This window comes from Abramis brama, assembly GCF_963993115.1.
Source record: "Abramis brama genome assembly, chromosome: 12".
Lineage (NCBI taxonomy): Eukaryota > Metazoa > Chordata > Actinopteri > Cypriniformes > Leuciscidae > Abramis > Abramis brama.
The window spans coordinates 6,238,735-6,255,867 of NC_139974.1; the positions used below are offsets into that span (position 1 = coordinate 6,238,735).

General features: G+C 36.8%; 1 protein-coding gene across 1 annotated transcript; it reads right to left on the minus strand.

Annotated features, from left to right (window-relative positions):
• Positions 1-9,117: 9,117 nt before the first annotated feature.
• LOC311093115 (uncharacterized protein) lies at positions 9,118-11,533 on the minus strand. The gene is made up of 2 exons (XM_084130257.1): positions 11,144-11,533; positions 9,118-9,985 (listed from the first exon to the last, which is right to left on the minus strand). The coding sequence occupies exons 1-2, from the start codon at positions 11,414-11,416 to the stop codon at positions 9,764-9,766; spliced, it is 495 nt and encodes a 164-aa protein (XP_083986383.1). The 5' UTR covers positions 11,417-11,533; the 3' UTR covers positions 9,118-9,763.
• Positions 11,534-17,133: the final 5,600 nt, after the last annotated feature.

Below are 17,133 nucleotides of genomic sequence, written 5' to 3' on the forward strand. Positions count from 1 at the left end.
ATTTACAACTTTTGATTATAGATATATAGCTCTTGGCACCTAATTAGCTGGAAGAGAGAAGAGAGAAGTGAGTGCATTGATCTGAATAATTAAAGGATTAAAACGAATTCAAGAGAATAAAGAAATAAGATTGGTAAAAAGTTCTAGGTCTAATTGTAGTTATGAAGAAGCTTGCATGACCCCTCTCGCTTGTTCAGAGACTCATTATTTTGAAATGAAATAGAAATAGAAATTTGATGGGGAAAAAAAGCATTTGAAAGTGAGGGGACATTTCTTTTTTTTTTGCTGAGACTATCATACTAACTTATTTCCAAGGTTCCTGGAGTAACATTTAAGGTTTTTATTTTTATCTTTGAAAACTGACTTAATGTGTGAATGTTATTTTAGCCTTCAAAAATAATTTTAAAATACTTTTTAAAAATAGATTTTAGAAAATATTTAATAATACCGAAGTGCACACATATTACAACAAATTCTCACTGAAGATAACATAAAAAGTAAACAAATCATATCTTTGATTCAGTGATTCTGAACTGGATATATGAGAATGTGCCAGCTTGCAGTTTAAAACATTAGTGCTTGCTTTATTCATACCACATCTCTAAATTTTAGTATCAGGCTCTCTGACATTCTCTTGCTTTATCCAGAATCTGCAGATCCAAAAAAAACAAACTACAACTAGTATTGGTTGTTTTTCCAAGCAAAGGTTGTATTTTAAACATGAATGAAGCTCTTACTCTGCTGAATCATTTAGTGGCTGGTTGTTCACCCAGACCCAGTGTCCCTCAGTGTCCAAATCATTAAGACCAATCCAGTGTGTCACTTTAACTTTAGAGGAAAGAAAATACTGATGGAGTAAACAGTCTTAACAGTGAGATCAGATGTAAGACACATGTGGTTCAGAGCAGAGAATTATATATTTAAGGCCAACGTAAAAACAGCTCTCAAGAAATAGTCACACTTCTTCTAAGAGAAAACTAAACCATAATCACATGAACTTCCTATAATTCTCTTCTCTGCATTTAACTTCTGCTTTATCTTAAAATCGTATACTTTAAACTTGGAATTATGTACTGCAAATATTGTTCTCATTCTTATAATAAAATGTTCTTATAATAAACTCATTTGTAAGTAACTTTGGATAAAAGTGTTTTCTAAACATATAATCATTTGCAGATGCGAAACTTCTTGCCTTTCTTTCAGTTTCACTCAGAAATATTCTGCGTTATGGAAGTAAAAATTGTTTCAATTTTCATGTCGAATATTTACTGTAATGTTTAGCATATTTTGTTTAGCAACATTTTGATTGCTAAAATGTCATCAATGGTTGCAAAGAAGTCTTAATGCAGCCCTATAGAAAATATTTATGTGTAGTCTGTCTCAGTATAAACAATATTTAACTGTAGAATATGAAATCAAATGTAATAAGGATGCACTACATGTAGTATAAATATATGCATTATTAAAATTAAATTTTCCAAAAGAGGGTTTTGACAGTGATGTCATAGAATAAACATTTTTTTTCTTCTCCAAAGAACCTTCAGTGATTCAACTTTTTTCTTAGTTTGAAAAACATTTAACTCTTTTCTCACCAATGTTAAAAAAAAAGAAAGTTGCCAGGCACCGCCAGCATTTTTGATCATTCCATGGCCCCAGAATATTTTGTTGTATGAATATCTGAACATGCAATATATCACAAGAAACAGACCCTCAAAAAACAAAAAACAGAACAAACAAAACCCCAAAACGTTTTATTCCAGCTTCATGGATTTTTATTTTATTTTATTTTATTTTATTTTATTAAGTTTCATTTAAAAAAACAACAACATTTTGAGCAAAAGGCTGAGAAAAACATGTTTTTGGAGTCCATCAAAGCTTCACAGTCCGACAGCTCATCCTGGTTCAACATTTCATTCTGTTATGTGGATGAAGGTAGAACCCAATCGCAGACAGATTGCAGGACACACAAGGTTTATTTTATACAAATAACAGGAAAAACAAAGCCCACGAGGGGGCAAAACAAGACAAGACAGGACTACGAGTGACTAAACTAAACTATGACTTGACTAAGGATGGCTGAGCGCGAAACAGTCGTTCCGAAGCTTTGCGAGATCCCGAAGCGCAGATGTGTCGAAACACTGATCCGAAGCGTGATTCGAAACACCCATGTCACATGACTATGACCAAACGAAGCCTCGAAGTGTTTCACTAACGCTGAGTCCCAATTCGCCTACTTATACTACGACCTAAAAGTATGTACTTTTTTTGTGAGGAAAAAGTACATACTTTTGAGTGTGTAGCAAAAGAGTATGCACGTTCTGGGACATACTTCGATGACGTCATGCAACGTGAACTTGAACGTGGTTGCCTAGTTACGCACACCTCGACTGTTAACAAAACATTTTACATTTCATTCATTCTTATATGTCCAATATCATTTTATTTACTATTCCCATCTTTTTTTCCACAATACATTTACAATGTGTTTTACCAAATTGAGGAGTGAAGCAGGGCGTCGTCGTCATAGATCAACCAGACGCAGGTCGTTTGTGAGGCGGCTGGTTCTGACGTTCATGTGCAAATGTGTAACGAAAGCTATTTTCTGAGTTAAAATATTTAAAGTTTAAAGTGTAACTATTGTTTAACGTATTTTATACTTAATCTTATACTTATGTATAATACTTAAAAATACCCCGATGAAAATGAACCATGCTTTTACTATAGTAAAAGTGTATGTGTGTAACCATGTTTCTTATTTGGTTGGACTGATAAAGTTAACATTTGTACAGCCACAGTATTACTACAAATAAGTCAGACAAAAACATCAAAAATAAAAACATAAAAAAGACACTTGAATGACACTGTAGAGCCTTTTTATTTATTGTTTTGTAGCCTGCAATGAGGCGCTCAGTATCTTCATCGGACCCTACAAGATAAACACGGTACTTTTTTGGCACAACATAAACCCATTAATATTACGAGACAATAAAATATAACTTTTATTAGGGTTAAACATTTGAATTCTTACACTTAAAAACTGAGGGCGCATCTCCGCTGCTGCATCCGACTGCCAGGTTTACATCACCACAATCACCGCAAAGCTCTTCCCTCCCGCACGCAATGGGTTGTTGTGGGCAATATTAGCTGTAAGAGTGTGCATTGATCTGCACTTCGAATTCTAACCGGAAATAGTAGACCATCCGGGTATCTTTGGAACACTCATTTCAACATGCTACGATTTGGGACGTACTAATTCTAGTTTCGCATACTATTTAGGATGGATAGTATGCGAATTGGGACTCAGCATAAGTGTTTCATCAGGTGTGGTCCGCCGAATCAGCGTTTGATTGGAACGGTCGGGAACAGACCACACAATCGCACATCTGTATAAAAGTGAAATAAACGCATTTTGACCTCGTGGGTTTTTGTGAGAGGATTTTTTCAAAGGCTGGAGAAATTATCTGTAAAAAAAGAAGTAGGCTAAGTCCTTCCACAGCAGATAAATTAATATTTTTGAATAAAAATCTCTAAAAAAGTGAGACATTGTGGCTTGATTTCTTTTATTAATATTCATTTTTCATGACCAAAATAACATTATGCACAGTGAGGAGCCTATAGGTTACAAGCTTCACATATTAGAACATTATAATAATAAAAAAACAACACATTTTTTTAATGGCTCGTCAAGGTTGTTTCAGATCAACACCTGCAAGTGACCACTAGGTGTCACCGTTGAGACGGGTGTCGGATTGATTCGAAGCCTCGAAACAATATGGCACATTTGGTTCAACTGTTTCATTGGTTCACGAGGCCTCGATTTTGCCATCACTAGACTTGACAAAACTAGACTACAAATAAACAGCTAATACAGAAACAGAACTCTCTCTTGACAGGGTACTCACAGTGAACAAAGTCTCATACACTGTAAAAAGTGAATAGTTGGATCAACTTAAAAAAATTACTTCAATTGGTAACACCTAAATAAATTAAGTTTTCTCAACTTAAATTATCACGTTTTTCACGATAATTTAAGTTGAGAAAACTTAATTTATTTAGGTGTTACCAATTGAAGTAATTTTTTTAAGTTGATCCAACTATTCACTTTTTACAGTGTAATGAATGATAGTAGATAACATGAAACACTCAGGTAGGAATCACAATGAACCGACACAAGACAGCAGACAAGAGGGGATTAAATAGGGAACTAAAGATACACAACAGGTGACAAAGGTGAAGCAATAATGACAAAACGAGGATAACAAGGGGGGCGGGGCTGGGTGATGAGACAACACAAGCACATGGCCAAAACAAATGGCCATGTGCTTGCACATAAAACATGGGCCTGTCATGATCCTGCCTCAAGACCAGGGAAAATCAGAGACAAGAAGGCAGAATCATGACACATTCAGTAACATTAGGCAGTTTTGATTTATATGCTGTTTATTGTTGTTGATCAATACATATGCATTTGATTACATGCTATCACTTGTTTCTGCATCATCTTCACTTGTCTTTTTATCCGGAGATTCAGAACTCTTTCAGAAAATGTGTCATAGCATCCTAACCATATAACAGTGCAAACACAGAAAGCTGGAAATTTCCATCAATGTCGAGGAAAGAGTTAATAATCTTAATAACCTCCCACTATAAATAACCTTTAAAGGTTTAATGGATGTTTTATGTAAGAATTTTGACGTATTATTCACTTAAAAAAATTTTTTTTAACTGTCAGCGTATAAAAACATAATTTGTTGTTTTTAGGGAAAGTAGTGGGAAACCATGCTGGCTGTGAAGTGCATCAAACTGGTCTTTTGTAATGTGCATCCAAAACAAAGCAGCACAGTGAAGATCAGATACAGGTGCAGCCTTGACTTTTATGCTATTTTCATTCTCTACACATATCAGAAGTGAAATTTTCTGGTTGCTGTATTTACCTCACCTGTGGCATTGTGGTCCTTATCAGACACAGACACACTGAAATCTGAATTTAAAAAAGCAACAGATGCAACACAAATAAACAGATATCAAAAACTCACATTTAGGAATGAAAGAAGAATTTAGAAGTAAAATAGTGACGTGCATCATGTGTTAGAAGCACCACCAGGGTACAGACGCCTCTGAGAGCAAAGACAAGACAGACACTGAACTATCAGAACAACTTTAGCCCATTTATTCAGAGCAACTTCATTATTGAGGGATATTTTAAATAAAAGATGTTTACATATAGTCCAAAAGGCAAAAAATGGCTTAATTTATAAAAATTACCCCGTTCAGAAGTTTATTTATTGATTCTTAATACTGTGTTGTTACCTGGATAATCCACAATGGTTGTGATGTTTTATGATGGTTGTCAATGAGATTGTCCTGAGCATTTCTTCAGAAATCCTTTTCCAAATTCTTTGAATTTCCACCATCTTTTGCATATATGAACCCTTTCCAGCAGTGACTGACTGTGTGGATTTTGAGATCCATCTTTTCACAGGACAATTGAAGGACTCATACGCAAGTATTACAAGTATTACAAAAGGTTCAAACATACACTATTGCTCCAGATGGAAACACAATGCATTATTTGTATATAATATAAAGTATTTGTTGAGAGGAGAACAGGGAGAGAATAGACTGACTGTTTTCTCTTCTTGAGAGATTGGTAGAGAAATATAATTTTGGTTTTGTAAATTAAAATTTGTAAATGAAACAAAGTCGTTCTACATTATTTATTTTTGTTATGCAAGTTATAATTTGTTAATGAAACAAAAAAGAAATCTCTGTGAATTGTTTTTTTTTTTTTAAATGAAAGTTAAATGTAACAAAGAACAATTTTTTTATACATTATTTTTGTTATGCAAGTTTTCATTTGTAAATGAAATAAATGTTAAAAAACGTGTCCACTTAGACTGAGTGTTGCTCGAGTTTGTTAAAGACACATGAAGAATGTCACTCTCTTTAATACAGACAGGTATTATTAAGTTATCCAAATAACAAATCTAGGAACTAAAATGAGGTAGTCCTATATAAGGATATGTGTAAAAAACGTTGGGTTGTTTTTTTTTTAACCCAACTGCTGGATTACACATATTATATGGGCCACTATGTTGGGTTAAAAAAAAATGTTGGGTAATTTTTAACATCGCTTGGCTATTTTTATAAATAACTTTAAAGGTCCCGTTCTTCGTGATCCCATGTTTCAAACTTTAGTTAGTGTGTAATGTTGTTGTTAGAGTATAAATAATATCTGTAAAATTATAAAGCTCAAAGTTCAATGCCAAGCGAGATATTTTATTTAACAGAAGTCGCCTACATCGAACGCCCAGTTTGGACTACATCCCTCTACTTCCTTCTTTAATGACGTCACTACAACCGTGTTTTGACTAACCTCCGCCCACAGGAATACAGGCGTATTGATGGTGAAATGTCAACAGGTGTGGTTGATGTTTATCTATAATCGGATACCGCAAAAGTTTAATTCAAAGTTGTTAGTTTGCTCTGTCCATTTCACCACGGACTGTTTTTCTAACCTGGGATAATATCAAGCAGGCTTCTCTCAGCGTTTCATACTGACGAAGGGGGCAATTTCAACTATATTCCAGCAAGCGGTAAGTAGTGATTTACTATGGAAGTAGCGATCAACTTCACATCGTTTCTCTTAGTAGGATGAAAATAATCTTACTTAAACTGTGATTAATATACAGAAAGCGATCAAAGAACAATCCCTTTCCAATTGCCCAAGCTGTCAATCACACAGCGCGAGTTTATCTGGACACTTGCCAAAACTCGTTATGAAATCAATGACACTGTTACACTGCACAACGAAGCTCTTACTGTATTTATATACCTCATGTTTGCATTGGTGAAATCATTAGTGAGAGTGCAGAAACTGTGTTGCAATGATAAGATCTTTCACGCGATCAACAGACTGTCATCTGATCAATGCTCATCACTGCAACCTTTTATGTGATGGGAATAGATCTAAATACTTAAACTTCTCACGATTCGTTAATCCCGATAGCTGTAATAGTAAAAACGTATAATAGCTGTAATAGTAAAAGTTTTCCAGATAGTTCCACATGTAATGCCAGATATTTCATATGCAAGCATGTCAGCCAATCACAGCAGAGGGCATTTACTCAAAAGTCTCTCAGCAGACACGCCCCTTCAAACAGAGCGTTCAAATCAGGGGATGAAATCAGGCTTGGAAATATGCCTTTTATTTCTAAATGATAACAATTTTTGATCTAAAAAACATACTAACATTATAAGGGCACCCCAGGAAACATTCTAAAATAATAAAATAATCCATGGAATGGGACCTTTAATAATAAATTAAATCGTAATTGATCTGACTTGCCTGATCTGATTGGCTGGTTATGGTCACCAGATCGGCTCCTTTTGAAAAACAGACATTTCGACTGCTTGTCCAGTTTACTTTATTAAAGCTGAATAAATACAGCTTTCCACGACAAACTATCCAGCCATTCACAGAGATATTACAAAGAGATTCATGAATGAATTAAATTAATCTCAAGAAATATCTGCGTACACACGAAACCACTGAAACTCAAAACGATGTAGTATACAACCCAGACCAGTATGTGCCGCTGTAATTCTGCCACAGAAATGCACTAAAAATGGAGAAGAAGACTAGAGCATGCACATAAACCTTGCGTGCTGTATACAATAATATTAGACACAGCTGTAGCTTCTTTTCTTTTCTTTTTTACCAAGAACTTTATTAAACAATATGAACAACCATAAATGGCCTGCATGGTACAAAATAGGGATGAGTCACGATATTCGATTAGTTAGCGGGCACATAAAGCTTGCCACAAAGAACCGGCAAAAGTATTCATTATGAATGTGTCAAATATAGCAGGAGACATTTTAATTGTTTATTAATAAACTAGTGTTTTCTGTGTCAATTTCGGCTGCAAAGATGCTGACGACGCTGAGCCACCTTCTTAGTAGGCTATTGTGAACGTGCCTATAGAGAGAAATGCACACTTACGCTGTGTCCAAATTCAGGGTCTGCATCCTCCTTAGGATCCTTCCTACCCGGTTGAAGGAGGAGGGATCCTCCGACGACCGCAAAACCTGGAAATCGGTGTTTGTGAATTTGGACAGCCTAGCCTTCTTTCAGTTCCCTCCCTTACCCGTTGCTCATATCCTGTCGCCTAGCAACCGGAGCTTTATAAACACTTCTGTCTGCTCTTTCGTCCCTAGAAGCGTTAAAAACAGCTTCAATCACTAACAAATTAGCTGTGTGTAATAATTACTATAAGGGGATATTCACACAGGCAGTAAGGAAGAAGCTAGTTTACGAAAGTAATGTTTTTTTTTTTACATAAACGTACAAATGTAAAAAAAAATGCTTAACGCTAAAACAAAATGCCTGACTAGACAACCACTGAAAAAATATATTTATAAATATATATAAATTTATAAATATATTTTTTTGAAAAGACAGTTTTAAAAAAACTTACATCGAAAAGCATACTCCTCTCCCACTCTGCTACCATGGCTACCACTCGCTTCGTCCGCCATTACGCTCTGCCGAAAAGAATTATGGGATAGGTAGGACGGGAAAGGATCCACCACACCCATCCTTCCAATTCGGGGAAAAGGAGGACGTATTTGTGGGCCGCATTTGAAGGATCCTACGAATTTGGACAGCCTTCGTCGCGGCGCTGTGACGTAACATCCTTCAAATGAGTACTCCGAAGGATGTAGACCCTGAATTTGGACACAGCCTTAGGCTACGGATTCCATAAGAGGGTTGTCTGTTTCGTTTCTTTTTAAATTATTTGGTTTAAAAGTAGACATTTCAAGCTTTCTATTTCTGAGTTTATGACAAAGGACCTCTCTGGAAATTAACATTTGAACTCCCCCTTGTGCACTATCGAGACGACAGTCTCACCTCAGAGTCATCCTAATCTACATGTCTTTCCCTCATCCCCCTCTCCTTCTCCCCCATGCGAAGATCACCAAAACTCACCCAAGAATATATGTTTAATGAGTTTAATGTGAATGATTATACATATTTAGTATCATTTGAAATGTCTCAGTGCGACTGGTACAAATGTCTAATTTCCAAATAAGTAAAACAAAAGATAAGGTTTTTAAGAGTTTAGGGATACCTGGCACACAAAGGAAGGTGGTCCCTAGACAAATGGAGGAGTCATTTATGGAGTCAGATGAAAAAACGAGAGAATACATATTCAAATATATTGCATTTAATCAAAAAATACTTTGCCTCGAGAAAAGACAGTAACACGTAGACCTTCCGCGCTGGTCGGATGCCGGACTTTGGGCCGATCGAGCGTGAGCTTACAAGCTGAGTTTTTTCAGAATAAGGAAGTTACATAAAATATTATCCATGTTAATACAGACTGGTAGTATGAAGTTATAAGCCTGTTTGACTACATGTGATAGCCTCTAAAAAATAAGGTAGTGTGAGCTGGTAATTTTTTCTATTTCTTCTTTTGTGGTCCGAAAAAGAAAGAACTACACCAGGGTGAGAAAATGATGATGATCAGAAAGTTTCAGGGGAAACAATTGCTTTGATATCAATAATATTTTTGAATATTAAATGTCCCCAACTAAGCAAGCCAAAAGCCATGGCAACAGTGGCAAGGAACCAAAACTCCATCAGGTGACAGAATGGAGAAAGAAAAACCTTGGGAATAAGGCTCAGTTGTTCAGTTCTCCTCTGGCCATCGAGCGAACAGTGAATAATTATGATTCAGGCAGCGTTACAGGTCAGAGGTCAGACTGAATAAGAACATTCAGAATATTTATCCAGTTCCATCTGGTTGGAAGTCGGAGTCATCACACCGGTATGGAGACGAGTTTGTTGAGGATCAGCTGTGTCGATGAGGCCTTCAAAGGGCTGATGAGGCTGGCACTTCAGGGAGGCGTCATGGATGGGTCCAGGCGTAGGTCCACCTTCTGATCTGGATACGGCCCGGATCCGGCTGACTTCAGTAAACTTTAGAATGAACAGAAAGACAAACATTAGCATAGATGCTATTCTTCTTATTAAATAATGAGTATATCCAGCCCGTTCTCATCCCAAGGCGTCATATACTGACGCTTTTGACATTTCGTCTACATCCAACGCACATGGCACCCTTTAGCATCAATATGAGACGCAGATAGATATGGACCAGAAGGCGCCTCCTAGCGGTCTAACCCTAATCCTACCACAGACCTAAACCTACCCATAACCAAACAAAGCTCTGTGCGTCTCATATTGATGCTAAAAGGTGCCATGTGCATTGAGTGTAGACGAAATGTCAAAAGCGTCAGTATAATGACGCCCTAGGATGAGAATGCGTTGGCATATCAGGTGTTATAGGAAAGTGTCCCCAGTTCCGGCTGACCTATGCAGCCTAATAATCATTTAACTGATTTGAATAATAGAAATGTATAATGTTCTATATGAATGCCAGGTAAAATAGATGTGTTTTAGTCTAGATTTAAACTGACAGAGTGTGTCTGCTTCCCGGACAATCACTTAGAGTGTTGCAATAAAACTGACATACAAGTAAAGCTTTTTTTTGTGGAAGTATCAATTTATTATTGAATATGCAATTAAAATTATTGCAATTCAATTCAATTCAATTCAATTCAATTCAAAGAACTTTATTTATCCGTTAGGAACTTCATTCGTATTGAGCATCAATGCGTGTACAGTTCCACAAACACAGCATAATATACCAGTGCTAAGAGGTGTTTTTTTGTATGCTTTGTATGCATTCTTTACATTCCCATAACAGAGGTCAATTGTTTTATCACCTCTAGTAGCGCATGTCACATATTGTTGGTAGTTTTGAAGTGTCTTGTTTAGCCTGCAGCCATTAAAATCCCCTAAAATGAGAACGGGGGAATCTGGGGATGTACATTCAATCTGATGGACACGCGCCGCTATGGCCTCTGCCGCGCGTGTGACGTTGCCAGAGGGGGGAATGTAAACAAGTACTACAGCCAGCTGACCAAACTCCCGGGGGAGATATTTGGGTCTGAATGACACAGCAAGCAGCTCTAGATCAGGTGTACAGCAGGAGTCTTTAACATCAGCAGTTCTGCTCCAGTCTTTATTAAAATACACGCACAACCCACCCCCGTGTTTTTTCATGCTACTCACAGTGTCCCGGTCCAGTCTGAGTGGAGAGCCGAATCCGTCCAGAGAGAGCTCAGAGTCCACGATCGTTTTATCCAGCCAGGTTTCCGTGAGGCAGACCAGACTAGCCTCCTTATATGCCCACTGGCATAATATGTTTGCCTGTAGCTCATCCAGTTTGTTACGTAGGGAGCGAACATTGGCGAGTATAATGGAAGGTAGCGGCGGACTCTTCTGTGTGCCGGTGAGCCTTTTCAGCCTCTGCTTCACTCCGCCTCTCCTTCCCCGCTTCCTCATCGGAGATTTCCGCCGGTATATTGCAATAATGTGTATTCAGTATTTGCAAACTGAATTATAGTAATAATAAAAGAGTAATATAATATAATATAATATTATCAACATTAAGGCATTAAAATAAAACATTACTTTATTAAAAGTAAAATATTACTGTAATGTTGATAGTGTCTTTAACATTAAAACCATTTTTTTACAGTCTATGGTTAAAACTCACAAACCCACAAAGACGCTTGTTAATCTCCTGACTGGCAGCGTTGATGATCGCCGTTTAGATGTTACACACAATTAAATGAAAGATGACATGCATGGTGGTAGGGTAGGCTATCATGTAAGTTTACATTTTTAGCGCAATTTTCCACCGGACAAAATTGCGCTTGATAACTCATGATTTCTGTTCTGTGCGTCTGTGCGCACCAATCTTGCACTTCTATCTACTCCTCAACCAGACCACCTAGAGACTTCGGGTTTTCGGCATTATGTTAAGGAAGGTCTAATCTCGGGAACGCACAAAAAAAAAAATCCAGGAAAAGATTTACTATCTCTTAGTGTTGTGATCCCATGAGGTGAGAAAATTGCGCTAAAACACTCACCGAGTTTTTATTACTTGTTTAAGTTTTAAATATTGACGATCATTCGTTCAACTAAACGGGTATACTTTTCTTCTCAAAACTGGCGTCTGTCCATTTATTTCTTCTTTCCTCAGTCGATGTTTATAAAAGATTTCAAGTCATACATTTACTAAAAAAAAATTAGGCTATATAAAGCTCTTTAAACTTAGCCTACCTCAGTCACTTCTTCTGAGGAGTATTTCTAAAACTACGCCAGCAGACTTTTCACTCACAACTCACTAGTAGCTAGCCTAACGTACATTAGAGACTCATTTCCCGCTGATTTTACATGCGAGCCCTGTGAGGGATAACTTACTGTGGTTATGGATTTCATACAAAACGCTTTTCTCACTTTTAAATAGGCTACGCAACGTCCACAATGAATAGGCCTACGATAATTACATGATGAATTTTGAATTTAAACTGCATATTTCAAAAAGGCTGCATATATAGCTGGTTTAATTTCAAATAAGGGATGCGGCATTTTGTCAAAAATTCTAACAGGCTAGCTGTGGCTAATTAATGTTTCACAGAATAAATACGTTACCCCCTGACACTTCCATATCAAAGAATATGTTGAACAGTGAAATTAGCTTGCTGCTACCACCACAACGTATTAAAAATATAAGTAAACATTCATATTAACTTACCATAAAACACTGCCTGCTCCGAGTGGCGTGCTCCTCGAGTCAGAAGTGAAGAATCCAGAAAGTTCCGCAAAGAATGAAAAAAATAACCAGTTGCTGGGTCAAAATAACCCAACCAGCGGTTTATTTGTGAATGACCCCCTTCAACAACCCAGCATTTTTTTGAGTGCATGACCAATCAACAGAGCTCCATCTGTAAACAATTAAGCTCATTGAGAGTACATAATTAACACCACATCATGAACAGTTACAAAATGTAATAGTTACAACAATCAACAAAGATCCCCTTGTAGGTTAACAAGATCGAGCACACATAATCAACACGTCATCAAATAGTACCTATCAAATTGTAATTCTAAACAGTACAACAATCAGCAAGGCTCCATAGCCACTAAACTCACTGCGAATACATAGTAGAACAAACACGTCATTCAAAACAGTTACAAAATATCACTATAACATTACATTAAATAATGCTTGATCATTCATACCCCTAGGTGATAAAGTTTGAAGGGTGTAAATCCAAAAAGTTCGCGTCTCTGTAGGAGCAATTCAATGTCACCCCCTCTAGGTGGCAAACTTACTTTTTCAATCCCACAAAAGCGTAAAGAGGTAACATTGTGATTCAAAGTTAAAAAATGTGCCGCAACTGGATAATTCATATATTTTCTTCTGATAGAACTCTTATGTCCACTAATTCTTTGTTTCAATTGACGTGACGTTTTTCCCGCATATCCTAAACCACAAGGACAACGGATCAAATACACAACATGAGTAGAAACACAAGTAATCACAGATTTGATGTTATATTTTTTTACCAGTTCTAGGATGACAAAAAAAAATTATGTTTTAAATGTATTATTACACTGAGCACAATTCCCACAACGATAATTGCCCTTCTGTATAGGACTAAGTAAACTCTGAGATGCACGAGGACTAACGCTCTGAAAACGAGCATGTACCAAGCTATCTTTCAAATTCCTAGCGCGTTTATACAATCAAAGGAGGATGCCGAAAAGATCTTTTTAAAAGCTGTATTAAAGTCCGCGTGAACCGGAAGTTGCAAACGACTTTTCTCCAGTGCTGTGACGTATTTCCCAGTGAAACGGAATATTGAACAGAGGGCAGGGTTTTACTCTAGCGCTCCTCCTCTCCATCTCTCGCTCATTACAGACTAACGATTTGAGGGGAGAGGTTAAGCGTTTCCCAAACCAAGCCGTCAAACCTCAGAGAAGGAACGCCATTCCAGACCGGAAGTAACTTTTCAGACTTTGATTAAAGATTACGACGGCAAACAATTTTTTTCTGTGTTTTAACTTGCACGGATTAATTGTTCACCACAAGACTAGTAATATGCGCTAACAAAGTAAATAGGGTCAATTTTGATTTCAGTTGGACTTTAAAAGCTTCATCAACCCAATCTGAAGGGTAACCTCTATTCAAAAATGTATTTTTCATAATATTCGATTTCTCAGTAAAGTCGGAATCAGAATAACAAATCCTCCTCAATCTATATATAACTGACTCTTAGGCAATCCTTTAAAAAAAAAAAAAAAAAAATCTGATAAAAACTGGTAGCGGATGAAAACCCTCCACGGAGACTACAAAGAAGAAATGTCGAAGAGGTTCAAAACCCAGATAGCAGACCAACATTGAATCTACACTGAATCAATGTTAATGCATTAACCAAAAGATCATTGAATCAATGTTGAAATTTAACATTGATTTTTCATCAGGTTTGCACCCTGAAATAATGTTATTTCAACGATGAAAAATCAATCAATATGGTCATAAAATCAATATTATTTCAACCATAATTAAATCACTTATTTAACATTGAATCAAATGGTTTGTGTTCATGTTATTAATACATTTAACATAGCAGTTCATTCCGACTCACCCAGGAAAAGCAAATAAGGTGTAAGAAATATAGATAAAAATGAGAAATGAAAGATTAGAGATTTAAGATTAACTTACCTCTAAAAATCACTCTATCGTTGCCTGAATGCTTCGTCTGTCTGTCTGTTTCGCGCTAGAAATCTGTTAGCCGCGCTTGAATTCTGTTGACTGTTATGCCAGGCTTCGATCTGATTGGCGGTTGGCAGCCAATGTTAGGATTGTCTAGGCAACCAGTGGAGAAATTTAAGCTGACCAAAAATCAACATTGATTCAGATAAAATCAACAAATAATACAGTTAACACTGTGATCTCATTACAAAAAAAAGGATTGCTGCCCTTACTTACCTGTTTGAAGGTGTAACAGAAGGTGTAACGGTTACGGTACGCGCATCAGGTGCAGGCGAACTGGGCGAACTGAGCCTCGCTGGTGACGTCATTGCAGTTGAAGGTGATGCGTGGTATTTAGACGCATCTGCTCTCCACCGAAGTTAATGGGAAGGATTTGCGTATCATATGCACGCAAAATTGGATTTTGGCGTATGCATTGCACGCAATTTGAAAGTGTAAAATCGTGTTATTTATACGCACATTGATGAGATGCACAAGTTGAATTGTGCATCAAAAGGGGGATGGGTTAGGGATTTGCTAAAAGCCATTTGCTTAAAGCCATTGCACAAGTGGGATCTGTCTGTAAGTATGTAAATATCAAAGATTGTTTCAACAGGAAACACCAGGGCAGACGCAGCAGCAAAGGCCACAGCATGACAGCCGACAAAATCAGGGCAGAATGTGCCCAATAAAATAATGGCTATGGATGAAGTTGGCTTAACATCCTGGCCTGGGCTATTATTGTGGTAGAAAGAAACAGTACCTAACCTTGCGCAGCGCCTAACTTAAAATTTTCATTTTGCAGGATGTCAGGATGGATTGCATCAAACAGAACTGATTCTGTTCCAAATGTATAAATATTGTCTTGTTAACATAAGTAAAGTGAAGAAACAGTGCCTAACCCTATGCAGTGCCTAACTTAAAATTTTCATTTTGCAGGATGTCAGGATGGATTGAACCAAACAGAACTGATTCTGTATTGTTTTGTTAACATGAGCAAAATGGGTTGAATGTTTTTCAGGGGAACAAGGACCCTGAGTGCTATTCAGTAAGCAAAATTATCTGGTGACAATAGATTTCAGGCTGTTGAATCCACAGGGACGACCGGCTAGACAAGCGGTCACTAACAAAATAGCTAGGGTCTGCATTCACAGGTGACAGCAGGCAGGAAATGGTTCATTCCAGTGAAGGTGCAGTCGGGATCTAAGGGAAAATCTTGTAAGGATTGGAAAATGATCGGAGAGTGTGAGACCTGGGTCCACGCCTCTCACCTTAGACTACACCAACCAACCTCAGCAACCCCACGCGCCGACACGGAGGGCAGTGAGGGATCAAGGGATGTGCTGGTAACGTACCTCCCTTGCCTACGAGGAAAAATCCTCTCTACGGCACGCAAAGTGTCATATTGGTGAAAACGGAACATACATGAGGCAACGAGATGATCAACAGACCTGGAGGAAAATGTTGACCAATTAATGGTTGAAGAAAAGTTTTATGATTTTATTTGATTGGATCAAACTAGGGCTTAGTATTGATATAAATCTAATGATTTGGTTTGTACAAAGAAAAATGTGTTTTCAGGTAGAAGATCTATTAATTAATGTGAAGAAAAAGGCGGTATGTAATGGAAAAGTCAGGGATAATTTTGAACAACGAATGATCAAATTATAAAACTTTTCTGGTTAGATTTTATTAAATAGATTTTTAATTAAATAGAGCTTTAGAAGTAAAACCATTTCCTGACAAAATATTGTGATTAATTGAAAAAGGCTGAATATATAGTGTTATGATTGTATGTGCTATTCTGATCATTTTGTTATTAATGGGTACAGTCTATCCTAGGGGTGAACAAAATTATGCAGATGGTACAAGTGACGGAAGTTGCAATTATAATCATTTACGTTTTTCGGTATTATAATATCCTTTATTCCTACTATGCTTCAAGCTATGTCTGAGATGACTGAGGATCTGGTTCTCAACCAGGAAAATGCGATAACAATGTTTATTAATTTTTAGCCCGGTTTCAGACAAAATACTTATTTATTTGCTACAAACTTTTTACTTTTAAAATCTTCTTTCCAGAGTTCAAGTAGAGTGATCAGATATACGAAAATCAGACATGAGTATAACTGTGATGTAAAGACTTGAAATTATTGTAACCATTTATGAGTTTTTGACGTTGAGTGGTGTTTTTAGTATTATAATCATGTATGAGTTTTTTCTTATAGAATTAGAAACAAGTGTGTTTTTTAAGTTGTTATAATCAAAACTAATGCTAATGAAAATCAAATCGTTTATCAGAGAGTGATAAAGAGGAGGAATTGTTGTGGAAAAATGAATAGTTTACTTTTTCCTTATTTCCTTAGACATTGTGTGGGTTTTCTTTCAATTCAATCATGTGTTTTCTAACAAAAATACACACAGTAAAACTTCTCTTTAATACAATTTGACTCTG